This window comes from Pristiophorus japonicus, chromosome 3 (genome assembly GCF_044704955.1).
Source record: "Pristiophorus japonicus isolate sPriJap1 chromosome 3, sPriJap1.hap1, whole genome shotgun sequence".
Classification (NCBI taxonomy): Eukaryota; Metazoa; Chordata; class Chondrichthyes; family Pristiophoridae; genus Pristiophorus; species Pristiophorus japonicus.
This window is the reverse complement of record NC_091979.1, coordinates 197,195,001-197,216,853: the sequence shown is the minus strand read 5'-3', so window position 1 is coordinate 197,216,853 and position 21,853 is coordinate 197,195,001. Positions and strand designations below refer to the sequence as shown.

Here is a 21,853-nt window from a genome sequence, read left to right as displayed (position 1 = left end):
AGCACAGAAAGCCCCCATTGCGCTTGCTACAGTGATGCTATTGTGCGGCTCGACAATGCACTAATTGGAAGCGACAACGAGGCACTAAGGCCGCTCACGTTTAATTTGTGAGATCCTCAATAAAATCACCCCAGCAAACGAGCTAGACGACAACAACAAATTGGTAACCGTTGATATAAAATCCCACGAGTTAAACAGGGGGAACGAAGCGTTGCCAAGCAGCCCCCCCCCCCCCCCCTTCCAGCACTTGGAGGCTAGCAGTGTGTTGACAGCTCTAATGTACTGATATTCATGGGAAAAGGAGAGTTTGCAGGGGGGGGGGGGGAGGGCAGTGGAACATAGGTAGATGAAAAGTACTGAAACATAACCTGACTGAAACGCTTAACTTCCATCAAAATGAAACTCCTAATCTTGTGGAATCAATCAAACCTAATAGGTGAAAAACATCCCAATGGAAATCAGGCATTTCAGTTTGCTCCTAAGTGGCAGCCATGGCTCAGTTGACAGCACTCTCGCTTGAGCCAAAACGTTGTGGGTTAACAATCCCACCCCAGAGACTTGAACACAAAATCTAAGTTGTCACTCCAGTGCAGTACTGAGGGAACATAGGCCATTCAGCCCCTCGAGCCTGCTCCGCCATTCAATTATCTTAATCCAACTACTCGCCTTGGATCCGAGGGACTGCCGCACTGTTGGAGGTGCCGTCTTTCAGATGAGATGTTAAACTGAGGCCCCGACTACCCTCTCAGGTGGATATAAAAGATCCCATGTCACTATTTCGAAGAGTACAGGAGTGCTCCCTGGTGTACTGGCCAATTCTTATCGCTCAATCAATATCACCAAATCACATTGCTGTTTGTGGGAACTTGCTGTGCGCAAATTAGCTGCCGCGTTTCCTATATTACAACAGTTACTGCACTTCAAAAAAGTACCTCATTGGCTGTAAAGTGCTTTGGGACATCCTGAGATGAAAGGCAGTGCATTCCAGATCAGAACACACTGCATTTAAAAAAAAGCAACCCCCCCCTCCCCCACCCCCAGTTCTTTTATCAACTATCTTAAATCTGTGTCCTCTGATTACCGACCCTTCTACCATGGGAAACCATTTCTGTTATACTCTTGTTTACCAAACACACAACACAAGAAATAGGAGCAGGAGTAGGCCATACGGTCCCTCGAGCCTGCTCCGCCATTTAATATGATCATGGCTGATCTGATCATGGACTCGGGTCCACTTCCCTGCCATCTCCATAACCCTTTATTCCCTTATCGTTTAAGAAACTGTCCATCTGCCTTAAATTTATTCAGAAACTGTCTATTTCTGTCTTAAGTTTATTCAATGTCCCAGCTTTCTCAGTTCTCTGACGCAGCGAATTCCACAGATCCACAACCCTCAGAAGAGATTTCTCCTCATCTCAGTTTTAAATGGGCGGCCCCTTATTCTAAGATTATGCCCTCTAGTTGTAGCCTCCCCCATCAGTGGAAACATCCTCTCAGCATCCACCTTGTCAAGCCCCCTCATAATCTTATACGTTTCGATAAGATCATCTCTCATTCTTCTGAATTCCAATGAATAGAGGCCCAACCTACTCAACCTTTCCTCATAAGTCAACCCCTCATCTCTGGAATTAACCTTGTGAACCTTTTCTGAACTGCCTCCAGAGAAAGTATATCCTTTCGTAAATATAGAAACCAAAACTGCACGCAGTATTCCAGGTGTGGCCTTACCAATACCCTGTACAACTGTAGCAAGACTTCCTTGCGTTTATACTCCATCCCCTTTGCAATAAAGGCCAAGATACCATTGACCTTCCTGATCACTTGCTGTACTTGCATACTAACCTTTTGTGTTTCATACATAAGTACCCCCAGATCCTGCTGTACTGCGGCACTTTGCAATCTTTCTCCATTTAAATAATAACTTGCTCTTTGATTTTTTTCTGCCAAAGTGCATGACCTCACATTTTCCAACATTATACTCTACCTGCCAAATTTTTGCCCACTTACTTTACCTGTCTATGTCCTTTTGCAGATTTTTTGTGTCCTCCTCACATTACTTTTCCTCCCATCTTTGTATCGTTGGCAAACTTTGCTACGTTACACTCGGTCCCTTCCTCCAAGTCGTTAATATAGATTGTAAATAGTTGGGGTCCCAGCTGATCCCTGCGGCACCCCAGTGGTTACTGATTGCCAACCCGAGAATGAACCATTTATCCCGACTCTCTGTTTTCTGTTCGTTAGCCAATCCTCTATCCATGCTAATATATTATTACCCCAACCCCGTGAACTTTTATCTTGTGCCATAATCTTTTACGTGGCACCTTGTTAAATGCCTTCGAGAAGTCCAAATACACCACATCCACTGGTTCCCCTTTATCCACCCTGTTTGTTTCATCCTTAAAGAATTCTAGCAAATTTGTAAAGAAGGTTTATCCTCCAGGGGATACGGAGCCCAATTGTTGTGCCTTCAAACTCATTGCAGCTGAGATCAGCGAAGGTAGCCCAGATCATTGAAAGATGGCGCTTGCTTGGGTCATTGAAACACAATGAACAACATACAAAACAGTGGTGCAATAGAATTAAATACCTTTATTATTTTCAGGACAGCTTTATGGGCTCCAACTGTACAAAAATGAATCTCAGGATAATTGTTCCTGTCAAGATGTATATACATAAATATATTATTATATTATAAAAGCAGCAGACTTCAAGTTGAGAGTTTTACAATTGCAGCAGGTAGTAGATGAAAGGTAGTAGTTCACACGTGTCTGGTGCAGCTTCTATACATCTATGGTAGACACCTTGGTGCAGAACTGCTGATTAGAGGTGTAATCTGTCACGGCAAGACAGGACAGACTGCGAGTGATAGCATCTCAAATGTTTTTTTTTTAAATGACTGCATGAGACGGTGTCCCGAGTCGGAGGCAGATAACAGCAGCCGAGTCAGTGAGGTGTGACCTCCCCTCAAGGCTTCACAAAACTCTGCACTGTGATGTGATGCAGTGAAATGGTACCGAAAAGTTACATTTCCAGTTGTTTTTTTCGCCATCAAACCTTCACTTGCATCACTTCTGCTTTTCACGGTTTTAAAAAGCAATGGCGCTCACTTCACTTTTCCAAATACAGCAGCACTTCCCCGGATACATGACATCATTTACACACACACACATTAATGCGAACCTGAGTGCTTACATGCTAAAACCCAAATTGACATTTGTGCTGTTGAAAGGGTCAAACAGTGACCTGTTGCTGTGTTTCAGTGCAATCTCTGCGCACCCCCCACACCCCCAATCTCTTCCCCCCATCCCCCATCACCCCCTCCTCCAGATAGCTTGCTGTTGTACTAGGAAACCTTACTTAAAGGGGACTGGACATGGGCTCACTTACTAAACCCAAAGTGGCTGCGTAGCCCACATTGAATTTGTATATGTACCGGTTAGTGGGACTGCATCCACACATGGTAGGTACGGGTAGTGCTTACTGTTACCTGAACCCGAAACCTGACACTCAATTTACAGTAACTGCTTTACTCTAAACAGGCTAAAAAAAAAACTTTTAAAACCCCCTCACTGTGTGCCGAATACAACTTCATTTTGATCACAACTAAAATTAACTTTTCAAATAGCTAATTTTAAAAAAAATGTATTTGCTCCACGCGAACTTTAACCGGAGGAAGTGACTCCGACAGAGACAAAACGTACCTTAGAAGACAACGAGGTGTGTTAGTGGGAGGAACAGGGAGAAGATGGAATACGTCGTACAGTATTAGATGCAGCTGAACCTGATCAGTGGGCCTCCACATTCAAAGCTGCAATGCCAGAAAATAGGTGAGAAAAATGTCTTTTCTATGCTGCATGTAGGTATCCTCGAAATCCCAATCCTCCTCAAAGGATTTTCCATAACCCATTCCCATCCTTAATTGTGTACCCACTGTCATCCCAAAGTGGACCCTTTATATCCCAGTTTTTGCTCAGTGTACACATTCTATGATCTCACTGTTGCCCACTGTGCACTCTCTATAATCCCACAACTCTCGCCGATTGTGTAGGTCTGAACTCCACCCGTGGGCTCCATGTACAGCAATGACCGTCAATGCTTGTAACTATGCACAGGCTCATTTTATTAATACTTTGCTCTAATTTTCCCATCTAATAAAAAGGAACAAGAGCGAGATTTTACCTATTTCTGGTCAGGCTTTTTGGGCCCTAATCCTCTATGTCTTAACGACGTTCTTATTTCTTTCCCATTACTCACTTTGACCCGTTCTCTCTCCCCGCCACCAACCCTCTCCTTTTTTAAATTTTTCCTCAGAATGTTGTATGGCCCAGTGATTGGGAGAATGAGTTGCAAATTTGGAGGCTTGACCAATGTGCTTAAGCCTTTGATGTGGAACTAGAACAAAATGGCTACCGTGCGAAGAGTCATCACCCTGGACAGTGCGAAGAGTCATCACCCTGGACAGTGCAATGATTAATCCTAAAGATATTTATATACTGGTAAGTGCCAGCTTAGCTAGTGATCCTGAAAGAATCCAGGAAACTCTTCTCTCGTGTTTACTTGTGAATTGCACTATTCTGTGTAGATCATGGGCCTAATCCTGGCAGTTTGTCACTTCAATCTGCCTGCGACAGCTTGTGATGCATTAGAATGTAGACCAGTTGGCCCTATGCTCTATGTATTGCTTCTCTCGCTTGACGACCAAAACCAAAGAGAAACAAAATGCAGACCAAGAATATCTGCACACACTCCTACACGCAACTTCAACTGGGAAAGTGGGAAACAAAAGGAGAAAAATATATTGTGAATAAAACAAAGGTTAAAAAAAGGGAAGCTGCTGTTGAATTGATGGAAAATTTGATCGGTTCTAAAAGCACAAAGGAAAATTTCTGTTTCATAGTACTGTTAAAATATATTTTCCCCAATAACACTCAGCTGGTGGTCAATAAAGAATAGATCTTGGATCGTAACCTAATGCTTTTCAGAAGAATTGTTTAAAATAGAAAGGGTACTAACCCCAATAGGACACTGGGGGTGGTGGGGTTGTGTGTACATTTTTGTTGTCCTAGAGTAAGGGGTGAATTTTGTGCCAAGGTGAGGGACGTTGGCATTGGGAAATGGAATATTTTACCCCTCGTTGGCACTCAGTCCCCACATCAAATACTCCCACGGTCATGTCTGGTTAAAAATGAGATGCAACATAAATGTATTGTCTGCTCTGGCCCAGGAGTGCACCTCAACCCCAACCTAAGAACCCTACCACAGCAAAGTGATCCCACCATTTTTCACACCAGCTCGGAATTCTGTGCACCCACTGGAAACCAATCCATGCTCATTTCACTCAAGAGTCTTCCAACTGTCTGAGAGAAGATAGTTCTTACATTGCACATAGGGACAAGACAAGACAACAAACTCTCAAAGGATATATGATAAATACAATCTACATTGTGCATTATAATATGAATGGGGAGGCGGGGGTTTCTTGCACTCTGTACTTGTTTCTTTATCGCACCTTGTCCCATTGCACCCCACTTATGTTCACTAACTTATTTTTCCATCCATGAAACATTAGCCGGATAACTCTACACTGAGCTAAATCTGACCTGAATATCAGGTGTTTGGGCAAGAGAATTCGAACGCACTGTAAAGCTCAAAGTTGTCGTCCAAGTCGAGTTTGCGCCAGAAAGACCGGGGCTTCTTCTGCAGCTCCCTGTGCACGCACCGAGGGCAGGGGACGCTCCTCGATTTGCACTCAGCGTGGAAGACCGCTCCGCAAATCTCACACCTACAGAGAAAGAACAAAACCTACGTATGTTACCACACTCTGATACTTGCCCAGATTGTAAAGAAAACAAAAGAAAGAACGTGCATTTTAAAGAGCGCCTATCATGAACTCGGAACGTCCCAAATCGACCTACAGCCAATGAAGTCCATTTCGAAGTGCAGTTATTATTGTCATGTACATCCGAGGAGATTTTAATAAGTATCTTGTATAAACTGGGAAACCATTTAATTCAGTAGAATCATATAGCAAAGGCGGCCATTCAGCCCATCGTACCACAGAAAGAGCTATCCAATTAGGCCAACTCCCCTGCTCTTGCCCCATAGTCCGGCAAATTTTTCTTTTTCAAGTATGTATCGAATTCCCTTTTGAAAATTACTACTGAATCTGCTTCCACCGCCTTTCAGGCAGCGCATGCCAGATCACAAACTAGCACCGAGAATGTCCACAAGTATATATTATTCTATCATTTATATGGGAGTGTTGAAACTCAGTAACATTTGCTAATGCAGTTCGGGAGTGTTTAAACTAATATGGCAGGGGGATGGGAACCTATGCAGCGAGACAGGGCGAAGTAACATGGAGTCAGAAACAGATGGTAGAAAGGTAAAAAGCAATAGTGGAAGGCCGAGTAAACAAAGGCAAGAAACAAAAAGGGCCACACTACATCATAATTCTAAAAGGACAAAGGGTGTTAAAAGGACAAGCCTGGAGGCTTTGTGTCTTAATGCGAGGAGTATCCGTAATAAAGTGGATGATGCAAATAGATGTTAACAGATATGATGTGATTGGGATTACGGAGATGTGGCTCCAGGATGATCAGGGCTGGGAACTCAACATCCAAGAGTATTCAACATTCAGGAAGGATAGAATAAAAGGAAAAGGAGGTGGGGTAGCATTGCTGGTTAAAGAGGAGATTAATGCAATAGTTAGGAAGGACATTAGCTTGGATGATGTGGAATCTATATGGGTAGAGCTGCAGAACACCAAAGGGCAAAAAACGTTAGTGGGAGTTGTGTACAGACCTCCAAACAGTAGTAATGATGTTGGGGAGGGCATCAAACAGGAAATTAGGGGTGCATGCAATAAAGGTGCAGCAGTTATCATGGGTGACTTTAATATGCATATAGATTGTGCTAACCAAACTGGAAGCAATACGGTGGAGGAGGATTTCCTGGAGTGCATAAGGGATGGTTTTCTAGACCAGTATGTCGAGGAACCAACTAGGGGGGAGGCCATCTTAGACTGGGTGTTGTGTAATGAGAGAGGATTAATTAGCAATCTCATTGTGCGAGGCCCCTTGGGGAAGAGTGACCATAATATGGTGGAATTCTACATTAGGATAGAGAATGAAACAGTTAATTCAGAGATCATGGTCCAGAACTTAAAGAAGGGTAACTTTGAAGGTATGAGGCGTGAATTAGCTAGGATAGATTGGCAAATGATACTTAAGGGGTTGACAGTGGATGGGCAATGGCAGGCATTTAGAGACCGCATGGATGAACTACAACAATTGTACATCCCTGTCTGCCGTAAAAATAAAAAAGGGAAGGTGACACAACCATGGTTATCAAGGGAAATCAGGGATAGTATTAAAGCCAAGGAAGTGGCATACAAATTGGCCAGAAACAGCAGCGAACCCGGGGACTGGGAGAAATTTAGAACTCAACAGGAGGACGACAAAGGGTTTGATTAGGGCAGCGAAAATAGAGTATGAGAGGAAGCTTGCAGGGAACATGAAGACAGACTGCAAAAGCTTCTATAGATATGTAAAGAGAAAAAGGTTAGTAAAGACAAACGTAGGTCCCCTGCAGTCAGAATCAGGGGACGTCATAACGGGGAACAAAGAAATGGCAGACCAATTGAACAAGTACTTTGGTTTGGTATTCACTAAGGAGAACACAAACAACCTTCCGGATATAAAAGGGGTCAGAGGGTCTAGTAAGAAGGAGGAACTGAGGGAAATCCTTATTAGTCGGGAAATTGTGTTGGGGAAATTGATGGGATTGAAGGCCGATAAATCCCCAGGGCCTGATGGAGGTACTTAAGGAGGTGGCCTTGGAAATAGCAGATGCATTGACAGTCATTTTCCAACATTCCATAGACTCTGGATCAGTTTTTATGGAGTGGAGGGTAGCCAATGTAACCCCACTTTTTAAAAAAAGGAGGGAGAGAGAAAACAGGGAATTATAGACCGGTCAGCCTGACATCGGTAGTGGGTAAAATGATGGAATCAATTATTAAGGATGTCATAGCAGCGCATTTGGAAAGAGGTGACATAATAGGTCCAAGTCAGCATGGATTTGTGAAAGGGAAATCATGCTTGACAAATCTTCTGGAATTTTTTGAGGATGTTTCCAGTAGAGTGGACAAGGAAGAACCAGTTGATGTGGTGTATTTGGACTTTCAGAAGGCTTTCGATAAGGTCCCACACAAGAGATTAATGTGCAAAGTTAAAGCACATGGGATTGGGGGTAGTGTGCTGACATAGATTGAGAACTGGTTGTCAGACAGGAAGCAAAGAGTAGGAGTAAATGGATACTTTTCAGAATGGCAGGCAGTGACTAGTGGGGTACCACAAGTTTCTGTGCTGGGGCCCCAGCTGTTTACATTGTACATTAATGATTTAGACTAGAGGATTAAATGTAGTATCTCCAAATTTGCGGATGACACTAAATTGGGTGGCAGTGTGAGCTGCGAGGAGGATGCTATGAGGCTGCAGAGTGACTTGGATAGGTTAGGTGAATGGGCAAATGCATGGCAGATGAAGTATAATGTGGATAAATGTGAGGTTATCCACTTTGGTAGTAAAAAAAAAAGAGACAGAGACTATTATCTGAATGATGACAGATTAGGAAAAGGGGAGATGCAATGAGACCTGGGTGTCATGGTACATCAGTCATTGAAGGTTGGCATGCAGGTACAGCAGGCAGTTAAGAAGGCAAATGGCATGTTGGCCTTCATAGCAAGGAGATTTGAGTACAGGGGCAGGGAGGTGTTACTACAGTTGTACAGGGCCTTGGTGAGGCCACACCTGGAGTATTGTGTACAGTTTTGGTCTCCTAACTTGAGGAAGGACATTCTTGCTATTAAGGGAGTGCAGCGAAGGTTCACCAGACTGATTCCCGGGATGGCGGGACTGACATATCAAGAAAGACTGGATCAACTGGCCTTGTATTCACTGGAGTTCAGAAGAATGAGAGAGAATCTCATAGAAACGTTTAAAATTCTGACGAGTTGGATGCAGGAAGAATGTTCCCAATGTTGGGGAAGTCCAGAACCAGGGGTCACAGTCTAGGGATAAGGGGTAAGCCATTTAGGACCGAGATGAGGAGAAACTTCTTCACCCAGAGAGTGGTGAACCTGTGGAATTCTCTACCACAGAAAGTTGTTGAGACCAATTCACTAAATATATTCAAAAAGGAGTTAGATGTCGTCCTTACTATTAAGGGGAGCAAGGGGTATGGCGAGAAAGCAGGAATGGGGTACTGAAGTTGCATGTTCAGCCATGAACTCATTGAATGGCAGTGCAGGCTCGAAGGGCCGAATGGCCTACTCCTGCACCTATTTTCTATGTTTCTATGTAATGCAATATTGTATTTTTCTTTTTAAATAATATATACAGGAGTCAAATTTACCCCCTCCATGTGTGCAGATGTCAGGTGAGTGGACAGGAATGGTGTGACGCATCCACAGTTGAACAGCCCACTGCCACTTACTGTCTAGCTCCACATGTGAAGATTGGACACCTGGATGAGGTACTGGAACCTGTGGAACTGGAGTTACGTACAGGAAGTAGAAAATCATTGGAAGAACCTCCTATGATCGGTAATCCATTTTGTCTCTTCATTTCTGCACTAATTATTGGTGCGTGAAATAGCAAACAATTCTATAGTTTCTTCAAATCTGGCCCATTCATGAAAACCTAGAAAGCCTAAGAACAAAGCCCACAAACTACCTTCTCTATTTTGTCAGCCCTGTGTAAATAAAAGTGTGCAAACTCTTTAGGTTAATCTTCATAGATAATTAGCAAAACAGTCATTGCCGTCACATAGTCTTGTGAACCAGCTATTACGAACTCAGTGATAAACTCACTGACAGCATATTTGTTATAACATCTCCTGACAACACAATGCTTAGAAAAGCGTGTCGGCTTGAAATGGTCGGTGCGTTTGGAGTGGGTGCCAGAAGCTGAAGGCCCAAAAAAGCACGTAAAATGAGGGGCAAGGCCTGCGGGGGGGCGAGGACCAAGGACTCTTTGTGTGACCAGGGGGGACAGCACTCCTGCTCCTCCAGGCCCACAAGGAAGTCGCAGCAAAGTTATTTTTTTGAAACACTTCTGGACACTTGGTGCGGTTTCTCTGGCGGGCCTCCGTGAGTCATGCGAAAATCACACTGCGGCACCAATGACGTCGGGCAGCGACTTTATATTTAAATTTGGCCCTCACTTGCCTGCAGCAGGAGCCTCGGCTGACTTCAAAGTCTGTGAAGATAAAATGTCGCGGGGCTTGAATGGTAAGTGAACTCGGCTTAATCTTAACCTCCCACGCACCATTCTCGCTGGGTGAGGGGAGCGTTAAAGTTCTGGACTGTGTGTCTGTTTTTTTGATTGGGGGTTTGGGTGGGGGGGAAAAAGAGTGGTGTGGTGTGAAAGACCAAGGCCACACCGCAACACCAGTGGGACAGACCTCGACACAGCACGAGCTTGAAAGCCAATCACTTCCACTTTGTCCAGAACCTCCGCTTCTTTATCTCCACTTGAGATTGAACATGGCTCTGCTTTGAAAAATTTATTACAGAGCAGAATGTGAGACTAGATCATGGATTGATGAATAAAATTTGGGAGAACAAGCTTGTTATCTGCACTCTAATTGGTTATCATATTGAGCATTCTAGTGGGCTCTGCCTGGGACCCTCTCAACTGATGATGGAAGAGTTTGTCCGTGTCTTGCATTTAATCCTCTATTCCAGCTGTGACTCAGTGGATAGCGCTCTTGCGTCGGAGTCAGAAGTTTGTGGGTTCAAGTCCCACTCCAGAGACTTGAGCCCGTAATCCAAGCCAGCACTCAGTACTCAGTGCAGTACTGAGGGAGTGCGGCACTGTTGGAGGTACCGTCATTTGGCGGAGATGAAAAGCGTGGCCCTATCTGCCCTCTTAAGTGCCCGTAAAAGAGAACGGCACTTTACGGCACTATTTGAAGAAGAGTAGGCAGTTCTCCCTGGTGTACTGGCCAATATTTAGCCCTCAACCAATAGGTTTATTTCATTGTGGGACCTTACTGTGTGCAAATTGGCTGCCACATTTCCTACTTTGCCACAGTGATTACACTTCAAAAGTACTTAATTGACTGTAAAGCACTTTGGGACGCCCTGAAAGTCAGTGGTGAAAGTCGCTGTATAAAAGGCAACTCTTTCTTTTTTTTGTGATTTTGCACACAATAAGACCTTACCCCACCATCCCCAGTGCAGTGCCTTCCTTGGCTGCCTCTAAGTTGGTTACAGAGTGAATTCCCTTCACTAAGAGGCCAGGCATCACTGCACACCTGTGCTAAGGCAAAGGGTGTGGCTCACCTCGACAGCTGGGCTTTACTTCAAAGAAAATGGGGTGTTTCGGATGGACCATTTATCCATCCATCCATCTGCACTCAGCTGTATCGACCTTCTTTGTAGTCTTTATGACTTTCAGAAGAGTTATTGTTGGTCTCTGCACAACCTAAATGCTGGATGAATCACGTACTTTCTTTGAAGGGAAATGGAACAGAAAAACACTAGAAAAAAATACTATTTGAAGAAGACTGGCCCAGACTGTTTAAACAAACATAGTAACATGGTCCAGTTGATGAAGCACAAGGAGTTTGTCTTGTGCTAATACTAACAATTCTCAACAGATATGAACAAGCTTTTCAAAATAACCACAATCAACTGCTTTAAACACGCCTCTTTCGTATTATTTTCGAAGCATCTCATAGAATCATAGAAAATTACGACACAGAAGGAGACCATTCATCCCATCGTATCGATAAAGAGTTACCCAGCCTAATCCCACCTTCCAGCACTAGGTCCGTAGCCCTGTAGGTTATGGCTCCTTGGGCTCAATTTTCCCCAGGAGTTGCTCTGTTTTATTTTGGAGTAGGCTGCTTTTTCTGGCCAAACTTAAAAATTCCCAGTTTCCCCAATCAATTTGCATCAGCGTAACTCAGTTACGTTTTATTTAGGTTTGTTTATTTTTCTCAAAATGAGGCGTTACCAGCCACCTATGCCAGTTCTAGATATTTAGGCAACTTTGGCCAGCTAATAGTTACTCCATTTCTACTTAGGCCAGCGTATGTGGCCACTTGAGAAAACCCTTGCGGAGAGGTAAAGAAATCGGCTCAGGTAGATACATCGGAGGCCATTCGGCCTGGGATAGGGGCGGGAAGTGAAGAGGACCTGGACCTGAACCAACCAAGCCTTAGGGAACACACTTGGAAAACCATCATTCCTTCACATAATTAAAATAATAAAGAAATAAAAAATTAAAGTCCTACTTTCAGCATCAAACTGCAATTCACCTTTCTGCACTTGGCCCAGAACACTCAGAACGCACGTAGGAGAACTCACAGAACGCACTGGCAGGCAGGAGAACTCAGATCGCGCCGGGAGGCCACTCGGCCTAGGCTTGGGCTCATTGTGGCAAACAAAGTTCAATGGGGACAAATGCACATTGGAAGTAAAAATAGGAAGCACTTAAATCCACTCCATTGGCTTGTCTTGCAAGTTAAATTAAAGAGAGATTACACAGATGACCAGCTGTTAGGTTTTTTTTGTAAGTGAGAGGAAACTTCAAGAAAAAGAATTTTATAAAGATTTTGACATTGTACAGTCCTTCATTCCAATAAACATGGCAAAGAGTATTGCAAGATATTTTAAGACACAAACTGTGGTACTTCTCTTTTGACGTTGATGAACTTGAGCCTTAAGTAACAAACATTTCAATTGAAACTTCAAGAAAAAGACGTTTATAAAGAGCTGTAAGGCAGGAGTTACCTTGGAGCTGCTCCAGTTTTGCACCTGTAACTTCACCGAAAGTGCAGTGAAAATTCCATTTACTCCATCAACTTGCAAAAGCCGATTGCCAACTCGCAGCGCTACTGAGCATGCGCGGCCATCACTATTCTCCACTGCGCATGTGCAGACGTCCCGGCACACTTTCCAGCGCAAAACGCAGGCTCCACCCCCGAGTCGACTGGCCACGCTGTGCGGCTGCAGTGAAGAGGCCAGACAGCGGCCAAAGCTGGAACGTTTTTTTTTGGAGCATCTCCGGACGTACTTAAGCGGCGCAACTCGGGCAAGTACACTAAAAAACGGGCTCGGCCCAAATTGAGCCCCTTAAGTGCACATCCAAGTACCTTTTAAATGTAATGAGTGTTTTTGCCTCTACCACCCTTTCAGGCAGTGAGTTCCAGATTCCCACCACCCTCTGGGTGAAGGAATGTTTCCTCATCTCCCCTCTAATCCCTCTACCAACTACTTAAAATCTAAGCCCCCTGGTTATTGATCTGGGAGGGAAATAGGTCCTCCCTATCCACTCTATCTAGGCCCCTCATAATTTTATACACCTCAATTAAATCTCCCCTCAGCCTGCTCATCTCAGTTCCTAAATGGCCTACCCCTTATCCTAAGACTATGTCCCCTGGTTCTGGACTTCCCCAACATCTAACCTGTCCAGTCCCGTCAGAATCTTATATGTTTCTATGAGATCCCCTCTCATCCTTCTAAACTCCAGTGAATAAAGGCCCAGTTGATCCAGTCTCTCCTCATATGACAGTCCAGACATCCTTGGAATCAGTCTGGTGAACTTTCGCTGCACTCCCTCAATAGCAAGAACGTCCTGCCTCAGATTAGGAGACCAAAACTGAACACAATATTCCAGGTGAGGCCTCACTAAGGCTGTACAAATGCAGTAAGACCTCCCTGCTCCTATACTCAAATCCCCTAGCTATGAAGTCCAAATACACCACATCCACTGGTTCTCCCTTATCGACTCTACTAGTTACATCCTCAAAAAATTTGAGATTTGTCAAGCATGATTTCCCCTTCATAAATCCATGCTGACTTGGACCGATCCTGTCACTGCTTTTCAAATGCGCTGCTATTAACATAGAAACATAGAAATAGGTGCAGGAGTAGGCCATTTGGCCCTTCGAGCCTGCACCACCATTCAATAAGATCATGGCTGATCATTCCCTCAGTACCCCTTTCCTGCTTTCTCTCCATACCACCTTGATCCCCTTAGCCGTAAGGGCCATATCTAACTCCCTCTTGAATATATCCAATGAACTGGCATCATCAACTCTCTGCGCCGCCATGCTCCACCTCACAGTCAACAAGCTCCCCACTGAGGTGGAACTAAACTACAGAACGAGTAGGAACCTGTTCAACCTGCACCGTCTCTGGGCCAGGTTCTAGACCACCCCAACCTCTGTTGTTGAGCTACAGTACGCGGACGACGCCTGCGTCTACGCACATACAGACGCTGAACTCCAGGACATAGTAGACATATTTACTGAGGCGTATGAAAGCATGGGCCTTACGCTAAACATCCGTCAGACAAAGGTCCTCCACCAGCCTGTCTTTGTCGCACAGCACTGCCCCCCCAGTCATCAAGATCCACGGTGCGGCCCTGGACAGCATGGACCACTTCCCATATCTCGGTAGCCTCCTATCAACAAGAGCAGGCATCGACGACGAGATCCAACACCGCCTCCAGTGCAGCCTTCGGCTGCCTGAGGAAAAAGTGTTTGAAGACCAGGCCCTCAAAACTGCCACCAAGCTCATGGTCTATAGGGCTCTAGTAATATCCACCCTCCTGTATGGCTCAGAGACATGGACCATGTACAGTAGACACCTCAAGTCACTGGAAAAATATTACCAACGATGTCTCCGCAAAATCCTACAAATCCCCTGGGAGGACAGACACACCAACATCAGCGTCCTCGTCCAGGCTAACATCCCCAGCATTGAAGCAATGACTACACTTGATCAGCTCCGCTGGGCAGGTCACATAGTTCGCATGCCAGACACGAGACTCCCAAAGCAAGTGCTCTACTCGGAACTCCTTCACAGAAAACAAGCCAAAGGTAGGCAGAGGAAATGTTACAAGGACACCCTCAAACCCTCCCTGATAAAGTGCGACGTCCCCACTGACATCTGGGAGTCCCTGGCCAAAGACCGCCTTAAGTGGAGGAAGTGCATCTGGAAGGATGCTGAGCACCTCGCATCTCAATGCTGAGAGCACGCAGAAATCAAGTGCAGGCAGCAGAAAGAGCGTGCAGCAAACCAGTCCCACCCACCCCTTCCCTCAACGACTATCTGTCCCAGCTTGACAAAGTATGTAGCTCTCGTATTGGACTGTTCAACCACCAAAGAACTCACTTCAGGAGTGGAAGCAAGGCTTCCTCGATTCCGAGAGACTGCCGATGATGATGATTGTGGCAACTTGGTGTGTACAAATTGGCTGCCGTGTTTCCCACACTACAACAGTGACTACACTTCAAAAAGTACTTCATTCGTTGTAAAGTGCTTTGAGACGTCCGGTGGTCATGAAAAGCGATATATAAATGAAAGTCTTTCTTTCTTCACAGCAGCTATTGCTGGTGAAATTAAGGGACCGTCCACTCCGCAAACTGCAATGTAGTCAAAGCCTCCACTGTGCTTCAGTCAGATAAGTGTTGAACTGAACAGTGCAGAACAGGAAAGTATCAAGTTCCACCCGTGATCCGCACTGACCTAGCCAAGTTCTCTGCCAGATTATTGTGTTCAATTTTGAGCACCACACTTTGAGATGGATGTCAAGGTTTTGGAGAGCGTGTAGAGGAGATTTACTAGAATGGTTCCAGGGCTAAGGGACTTCAGTTCTGTGAAGAGACAAGAGAAGCTGGGGTTGTTCTCCTTAGAGCAGAGAAGGTCATGGGGAGTTTTGATAGTCATTAAGGAGGAACTTTTCCACTGGCAGGAGATTCAGTAACCAGAGGGCACAGATTTAAGGTAATTGGCAAATGAACCATGGAGTGAGATGAGGAAAATTTTTTTAACGCAGCGAGTTATGATGATCTAGAATGCACTGCCTGAAAGTGTGGCGAAAGCAGATTCAATGATGGGAATTAGGTAAATACTTTAAGGGGAAAAATTTGCAGGCCATGGAGAAAGAGCAGGGGAGTGAGTGTAATTGGATAGCTCTTTCAAAGAGCCGGCGCAGGCACGAAGGGCTGAATGGCCTCCTTACGTGCTGTATGGTTCTATAATTGTATAACTGCAAATAGTTACATGCTTAACTAGCTCCTGAGGTTTCTTGTCTCACCTCACAAGGTAAAGAAAAAAGTAACTTGTATTGATATAACCTCAGGATGCCCTCAAGTGTTTCACAGGCAATGGATGTGCAGTCACTTGTTACGTAGCCAAATGCAGCAGCCAATGTTTGATTAGCAAGATTCCACAGCAGCTAATGAATAACCAGTTAATCTATTTTAGTGATTATTAATCGGGAGGGAAAAAAAGTGATTATGGTTGAGCCAAGCATTTTGGCCAGGGCAGAGAACCAGAGAACTTTCCTGTTCTTCTTGAAATAGTGCCACAGGATCTTTAATGTCCACTTGCGAGGGCAGACAGGACCTCTGTTTAATGTCTCATCCGAAAGACGCTATCTCCCACAATGCAGAGGGTAGAGGCCCCTCCTCTTTTATCACCTCATGCGTCTGTTACCAGAAGCTTAGCTGTGGGCAACTAACTGCTTGTATCTGTGCAGCTGTATACAGATGTGGAGGACTACCTCCGCCCTGTGATGACCAATGCTTTCCTTTTACTTTTTTTCAATTTACCCCATGAATCTCTTCTAACTCATGTTCAAATATAGTTCTTTGGGTGACAGCACCGATTCAATACCTTGCCCTGTGTAGTGATCAGCAGTGGGTGTTCCAGGTGATCTCCTTTCCCTCTTCAATTGTGACATCTCACCTTCATACTTTCTATCTCGGTAATCTCCTCCAGCTGTAAAACACTCTGAGATCTCTGCTCTGCTACAATTCTTGTCGATTGAGAATCACCAATTTCCTTCACTCCACCATTAACGGCCATGCCTTCAACTGCCTAGGCCCTAAGCTTTGGAATTCCCTCCTTAAAACCTCCCTCTCCTCCTTTAAGACACTCCTAAAAACCTATCTCTTTAACCAAGCTTTTCATCACCTGCCCTAATATCTCGTTATGTGGCTCGGTGTCAAATTTTATTTGACAAGCGCTCCAGTGAAGTACCTCAGAATGTTTCACTACGTTAAAGGCGCTATATAAATGCAAGTTGTTGTTTGGTGTTGAGGTCACCCAAATCAACACAGACCGAGGATCAAAACATGCGATCTTCTGTGACCATAAGTATATGTCGAACAGCACTCAGTGCACCTACCAAGAGCCATTAGGAAAAGTCATGACAAGCATTTTCAATTATTTCCATGCTGAAGCACATCTCTTGTTGTTTGGCCTCAACACATAATGGCTATAGCATTTTGAAATGTAGGGACGTACTTCCAAAGTGAGTCATAGAGGACGACCAGTAAAAGAAGAGACTCCAAAATTGGCTTGCCTAGACACGAAACCCATGAAGATCACAGCAAGGTACAGTTAAAAGGAACTTGCTCAATAGTTAGAAGCCATTCTCAAACACAGAACTTAAATCGCATTTCAGCAGTGCAAGGACCCATCAAGCATGCTTGCCCCTTTTATCAAAGTGACTGGACATTTACCTGACCCATTGGGTGACAACAACTTGATTCGGCAACATTCTAACATTGGGATATACCATTTGCTGCAGGGGAGCGGGGATGGAAAGGCAGTGAATAGAGAAGAGGGCTCTTTATGTATTAGAAAACAATTGTGTGCATACATGCCAGTCTATAATTAGGCCTGTTGCTGAACCCATGAGGTCATAATATAAACTCCCTATTCTGCATCATAAACCAACTATGTCATAATATACCATTCCTCATGTTGCCAAGCTTAAGGTCTTAAAGGGAAAATAAGCCGCAGCTGGGAAGTCGTTCCTTTTCACATTACTCACATTTTTCCTTCTTTAATTGCTATTAATTAGCTTGGAGCTACAGATCCCTACAACAGTAGATTTGTATTATTGAAGAAAAACTCTAGGTTGAAAAAGAAAGAAATTAATTCATGGTCACGATTTACTTGCCCTTTAAGAGATCACGAGCTTATAAATTAGCTTCATTATATAGTGGCATTGGGTGAACTTGACTGAGCCCAATTAAAGTCTTTTTCAAGGGGGGAGGGGGGAGGGGGGGCAACGAACATGTATACGAAGGTGATGATCAATAAATATTCACTTTTCTGTGATACTGAAAATTAAGTAAATCCCCAGGAATCGGTAATGTAAAAGGGATGGGTAAATACCCAGGCAGAATAGATTAGTTTCCTCCAGCAACAACAACTTGCATTATCAAACAACATTTGATAGGGACTGGCAAGGACTTCAAGGGATTTGAACATAAAGATGAGACTTTTAAAAAATTGAGGCGTTGCCGTAACGGGAGCCAATGTAAGTCAGAGAGCACAGGGGTGATGGGTGAACAGGACTTGGTGCAATTTAGGACACGGGTTTTGGATGAGCTGAAGTTTACGATGTTGGGCTTTTCATACACTCTCAATTCTCTGCTCCCCTGACCAAGCCGATTTGAAAGTAGGTATCGGTTGAAATGCACCAGCCTGATTCGAACTCTACAATCGTCCCACACCCAGACACTGACAAACCAACCTTTTGGTGGCGGTTCCTTCGAAGGGATAGATGATTTGCCCGCTGTTACAGATTTCACAGATGAAGCCTTTCTGGCTGCATAGGCTGCAGCTGTACACGTGAGCACTGGCAAATTTGTTGATCTTCACAAGGAATGGAGCAAGTTTGCCTTCGAAGACCTGGAGAAGAAAGGGGAGAAAAAGACCAGAGGTCACAGACAGAACATAAGAAATAAAAGGCGCTATATAAATGTAAGATCATAAGCAATAAGAGTAGGCCATTCGGCTCCTCAAGCCTGCTCCGCCATTCAATAAGATGATGTCTGATCTTCTACCTCAACTCCACTTTCCCATCCTAATCCCAAATCTCTTGATTCCCTTAATATCCAAAAATCTAAATCGACCTCTGTCTTGAATATGCTCAACGACTGAGCCTCCACAGCCCTTTTAGGCTAGAGAATTCCAAAGATTCACCACCCTCTGAGTGACGAAATTTCTCCTCACCTTCAATCCTAAATGGCTGCCCCCTTATTCTGAGACTGTGACCCCTGGTTCGAGGCTCCCCAGCCAGAGGAAACATCCTCCCTGCATCTACCCTGTCAAGCACTGCAAGAATTTTATATGTTTCAATGAGATCACCTCTCATTCTTCTAAACTTGAGAATACAGGCCTAGTCGACTCAATCTCTCCTCATGGCACAATCCCCTCGTCCCAGGAATCCATATGGTGAACCTTCATTGCACTACATGGCAAGTATATCCTTCATAGAAACATAGAAAATAGGTGCAGGAGTAGGCCATTCGACCCTTCGAGCCTGCACCGCCATTCAATGAGTTCATGGCTGAACATGCAACTTCAGTACCCCATTCCTGCTTTCTCGCCATACCCCTTGATCCCCCGAGTAGTAAGGACTTCATCTAACTCCTTTTTGAATATATTTAGTGAATTGGCCTCAACAACTTTCTGTGGTAGAGAATTCCACAGGTTCACCACTCTCTGGGTGAAGAAGTTTCTCCTCATCTTGGTCCTAAATGGCTTACCCCTTATCCTTAGACTGTGACCCCTGGTTCTGGACTTCCCCAACATTGGGAACATTCTTCCTGCATCTAACCTGTCTAAACCCGTCAGAATTTTAAACGTTTCTATGAGGTCCCCTCTCATTCTTCTGAGCTCCAGTGAATACAAGCCCAGTTGATCCAGTCTTTCTTGATAGGTCAGTCCCGCCATCCCGGGAATCAGTCAGATGAACCTTCGCTGCACTCCCTCAATAGCAAGAATGTCCTTCCGCAAGTTAGGAGACCAAAATTGTACACAATACTCCAGGTGTGGCCTCACCAAGGCCCTGTACAACTGTAGCAACACCCCCCTGCCCCTGTACTTAAATCCCCTCGCTATGAAGGTCAACATGCCATTTGCTTTCTTAACCGCCTGTTGTACCTGCATGCCAACCTTCCTGACACCCAGGTCTCTTTGCACCTCCCCTTTTCCTAATCGGTCACCATTCAGATAATAGTCTGTCTCTCTGTTTTTTTATCACCAAAGTGGATAACCTCACATTTATCCACATTATACTTCATCTGCCATGCATTTGCCCATTCACCTAACCTATCCAAGTCACTCTGCAGCCTCATAGCATCCTCATCGCAGCTCACACTGCCACCCAACTTAGTGTCATCCGCAAATTTGGAGATACTACATTTAATCCCCTCGTCTAAATCATTAATGTACAGTGTAAACAGCTGGGGCCCCAGCACAGAACCTTGCGGTACCCCACTAGTCACTGCCTGCCATTCTGAAAAGTACCCATTTACTCCTACTCTTTGCTTCCTGTCTGACAACCAGTTCTCAATCCATGTCAGCACACTACCCCCAATCCCATGTGATTTAACCTTGCACATTAATCTCTTGTGTGGGACCTTGTCGAAAGCCTTCTGAAAGTCCAAATATACCACATCAACTGGTTCTCCCTTGTCCACTCGACTGGAAACATCCTCAAAAAATTCCAGAAGATTTGTCAAGCATGATTTCCCTTTCACAAATCCATGCTGACTTGGACCTATCATGTCACCTCTTTCCAAATGCGCTGCTATGACATCCTTAATAATTGATTCCATCATTTTATCCACTACCGATGTCAGGCTGACCGGTCTGTAATTCCCTGTTTTCTCTCTCCCTCCTTTTTTAAAAAGTGGGGTTACATTGGCTACCCTCCACTCCATAGGAACTGATCCAGAGTCAATGGAATGTTGGAAAATGACTGTCAATGCATCCGCTATTTCCAAGGCCACCTCCTTAAGTACTCTGGGATGCAGTCCATCAGGCCCTGGGGATTTATCTGCCTTCAATCCCATCAATTTCCCCAACACAATTTCCCGACTAATAAGGATTTCCCTCAGTTCCTCCTCCTTACTAGACCCTCTGACCCCTTTTATATCCGGAAGGTTGTTTGTGTTCTCCTTAGTGAATACCGAACCAAAGTACTTGTTCAATTGGTCTGCCATTTCTTTGTTCCCAGTTATGACTTCCCCTGATTGACTGCAGGGGACCTACATTTGTCTTTACTAACCTTTTTCTCTTTACATATCTATAGAAACTTTTGCAATCCGTCTTAATGTTCCCTGCAAGCTTCTTCTCGTACTCCATTTTCCCTGCCCTAATCAAACCCTTTGTCCTCCTCTGCTGAGTTCTAAATTTCTCCCAGTTCCCGGGTTCACTGCTATTTCTGGCCAATTTGTATGCCACTTCCTTGGCTTTAATACTATCCCTGATTTCCCTTGATAGCCACAGTTGAGCCACCTTCCCTTTTTTATTTTTACCCCAGACAGGAATGTACAATTGTTGTAGTTCATCCATGCGGTCTCTAAATGCCTGCCATTGCCCATCCACAGTCAACCCCTTAAGTATCATTCGCCAATCTATCCTAGCCAATTCACGCCTCATACCTTCAAAGTTACCCTTCTTTAAGTTCTGGACCATGGTCTCTGAATTAACTGTTTCATTCTCCATCCTAATGCAGAATTCCACCATATTATGGTCACTCTTCCCCAAGGGGCCTTACACAACGAGATTGCTAATTAATCCTCTCTCATTACACAACACCCAGTCTAAGATGGCCTCCCCCCAAGTTGGTTCCTCGACATACTGGTCTAGAAAACCATCTCTTATGCACTGCAGGAAATCCTCCTCCACCGTATTGCTTCCAGTTTGGTTAGCCCAATCTATGTGCATATTAAAGTCACCCATTATAACTGCTGCACCTTTATTGCATGCACCCCTAATTTCCTGTTTGATGCCCTCCCCAAC

The 21,853-nt window shown here is 44.5% G+C and overlaps 1 protein-coding gene across 5 annotated transcripts in view; it reads right to left on the bottom strand.

Moving 5' to 3' along the window:
• The window catches only part of plekhm3 (pleckstrin homology domain containing, family M, member 3), a 334,170-nt gene that overhangs the window by 158,350 nt on the left and 153,967 nt on the right, over positions 1–21,853 (bottom strand). The window contains exons 7-9 of one of the 5 annotated variants that reach the window (XM_070876190.1): positions 18,573–18,730; positions 5,601–5,782; positions 3,328–3,808 (exon numbers count right to left, since the gene is read on the bottom strand). In XM_070876190.1, the coding sequence (XP_070732291.1) occupies positions 5,608–5,782; positions 18,573–18,730 (333 nt within the window). In that variant the 3' untranslated portion in view covers positions 3,328–3,808; positions 5,601–5,607. Of the gene's footprint in view, positions 1–3,327; positions 5,783–18,572; positions 18,731–21,853 lie in introns of those variants that run through there. The other 4 variants (XR_011592712.1, XM_070876189.1, XR_011592713.1 and 1 more) reach the window with 4 other exon arrangements.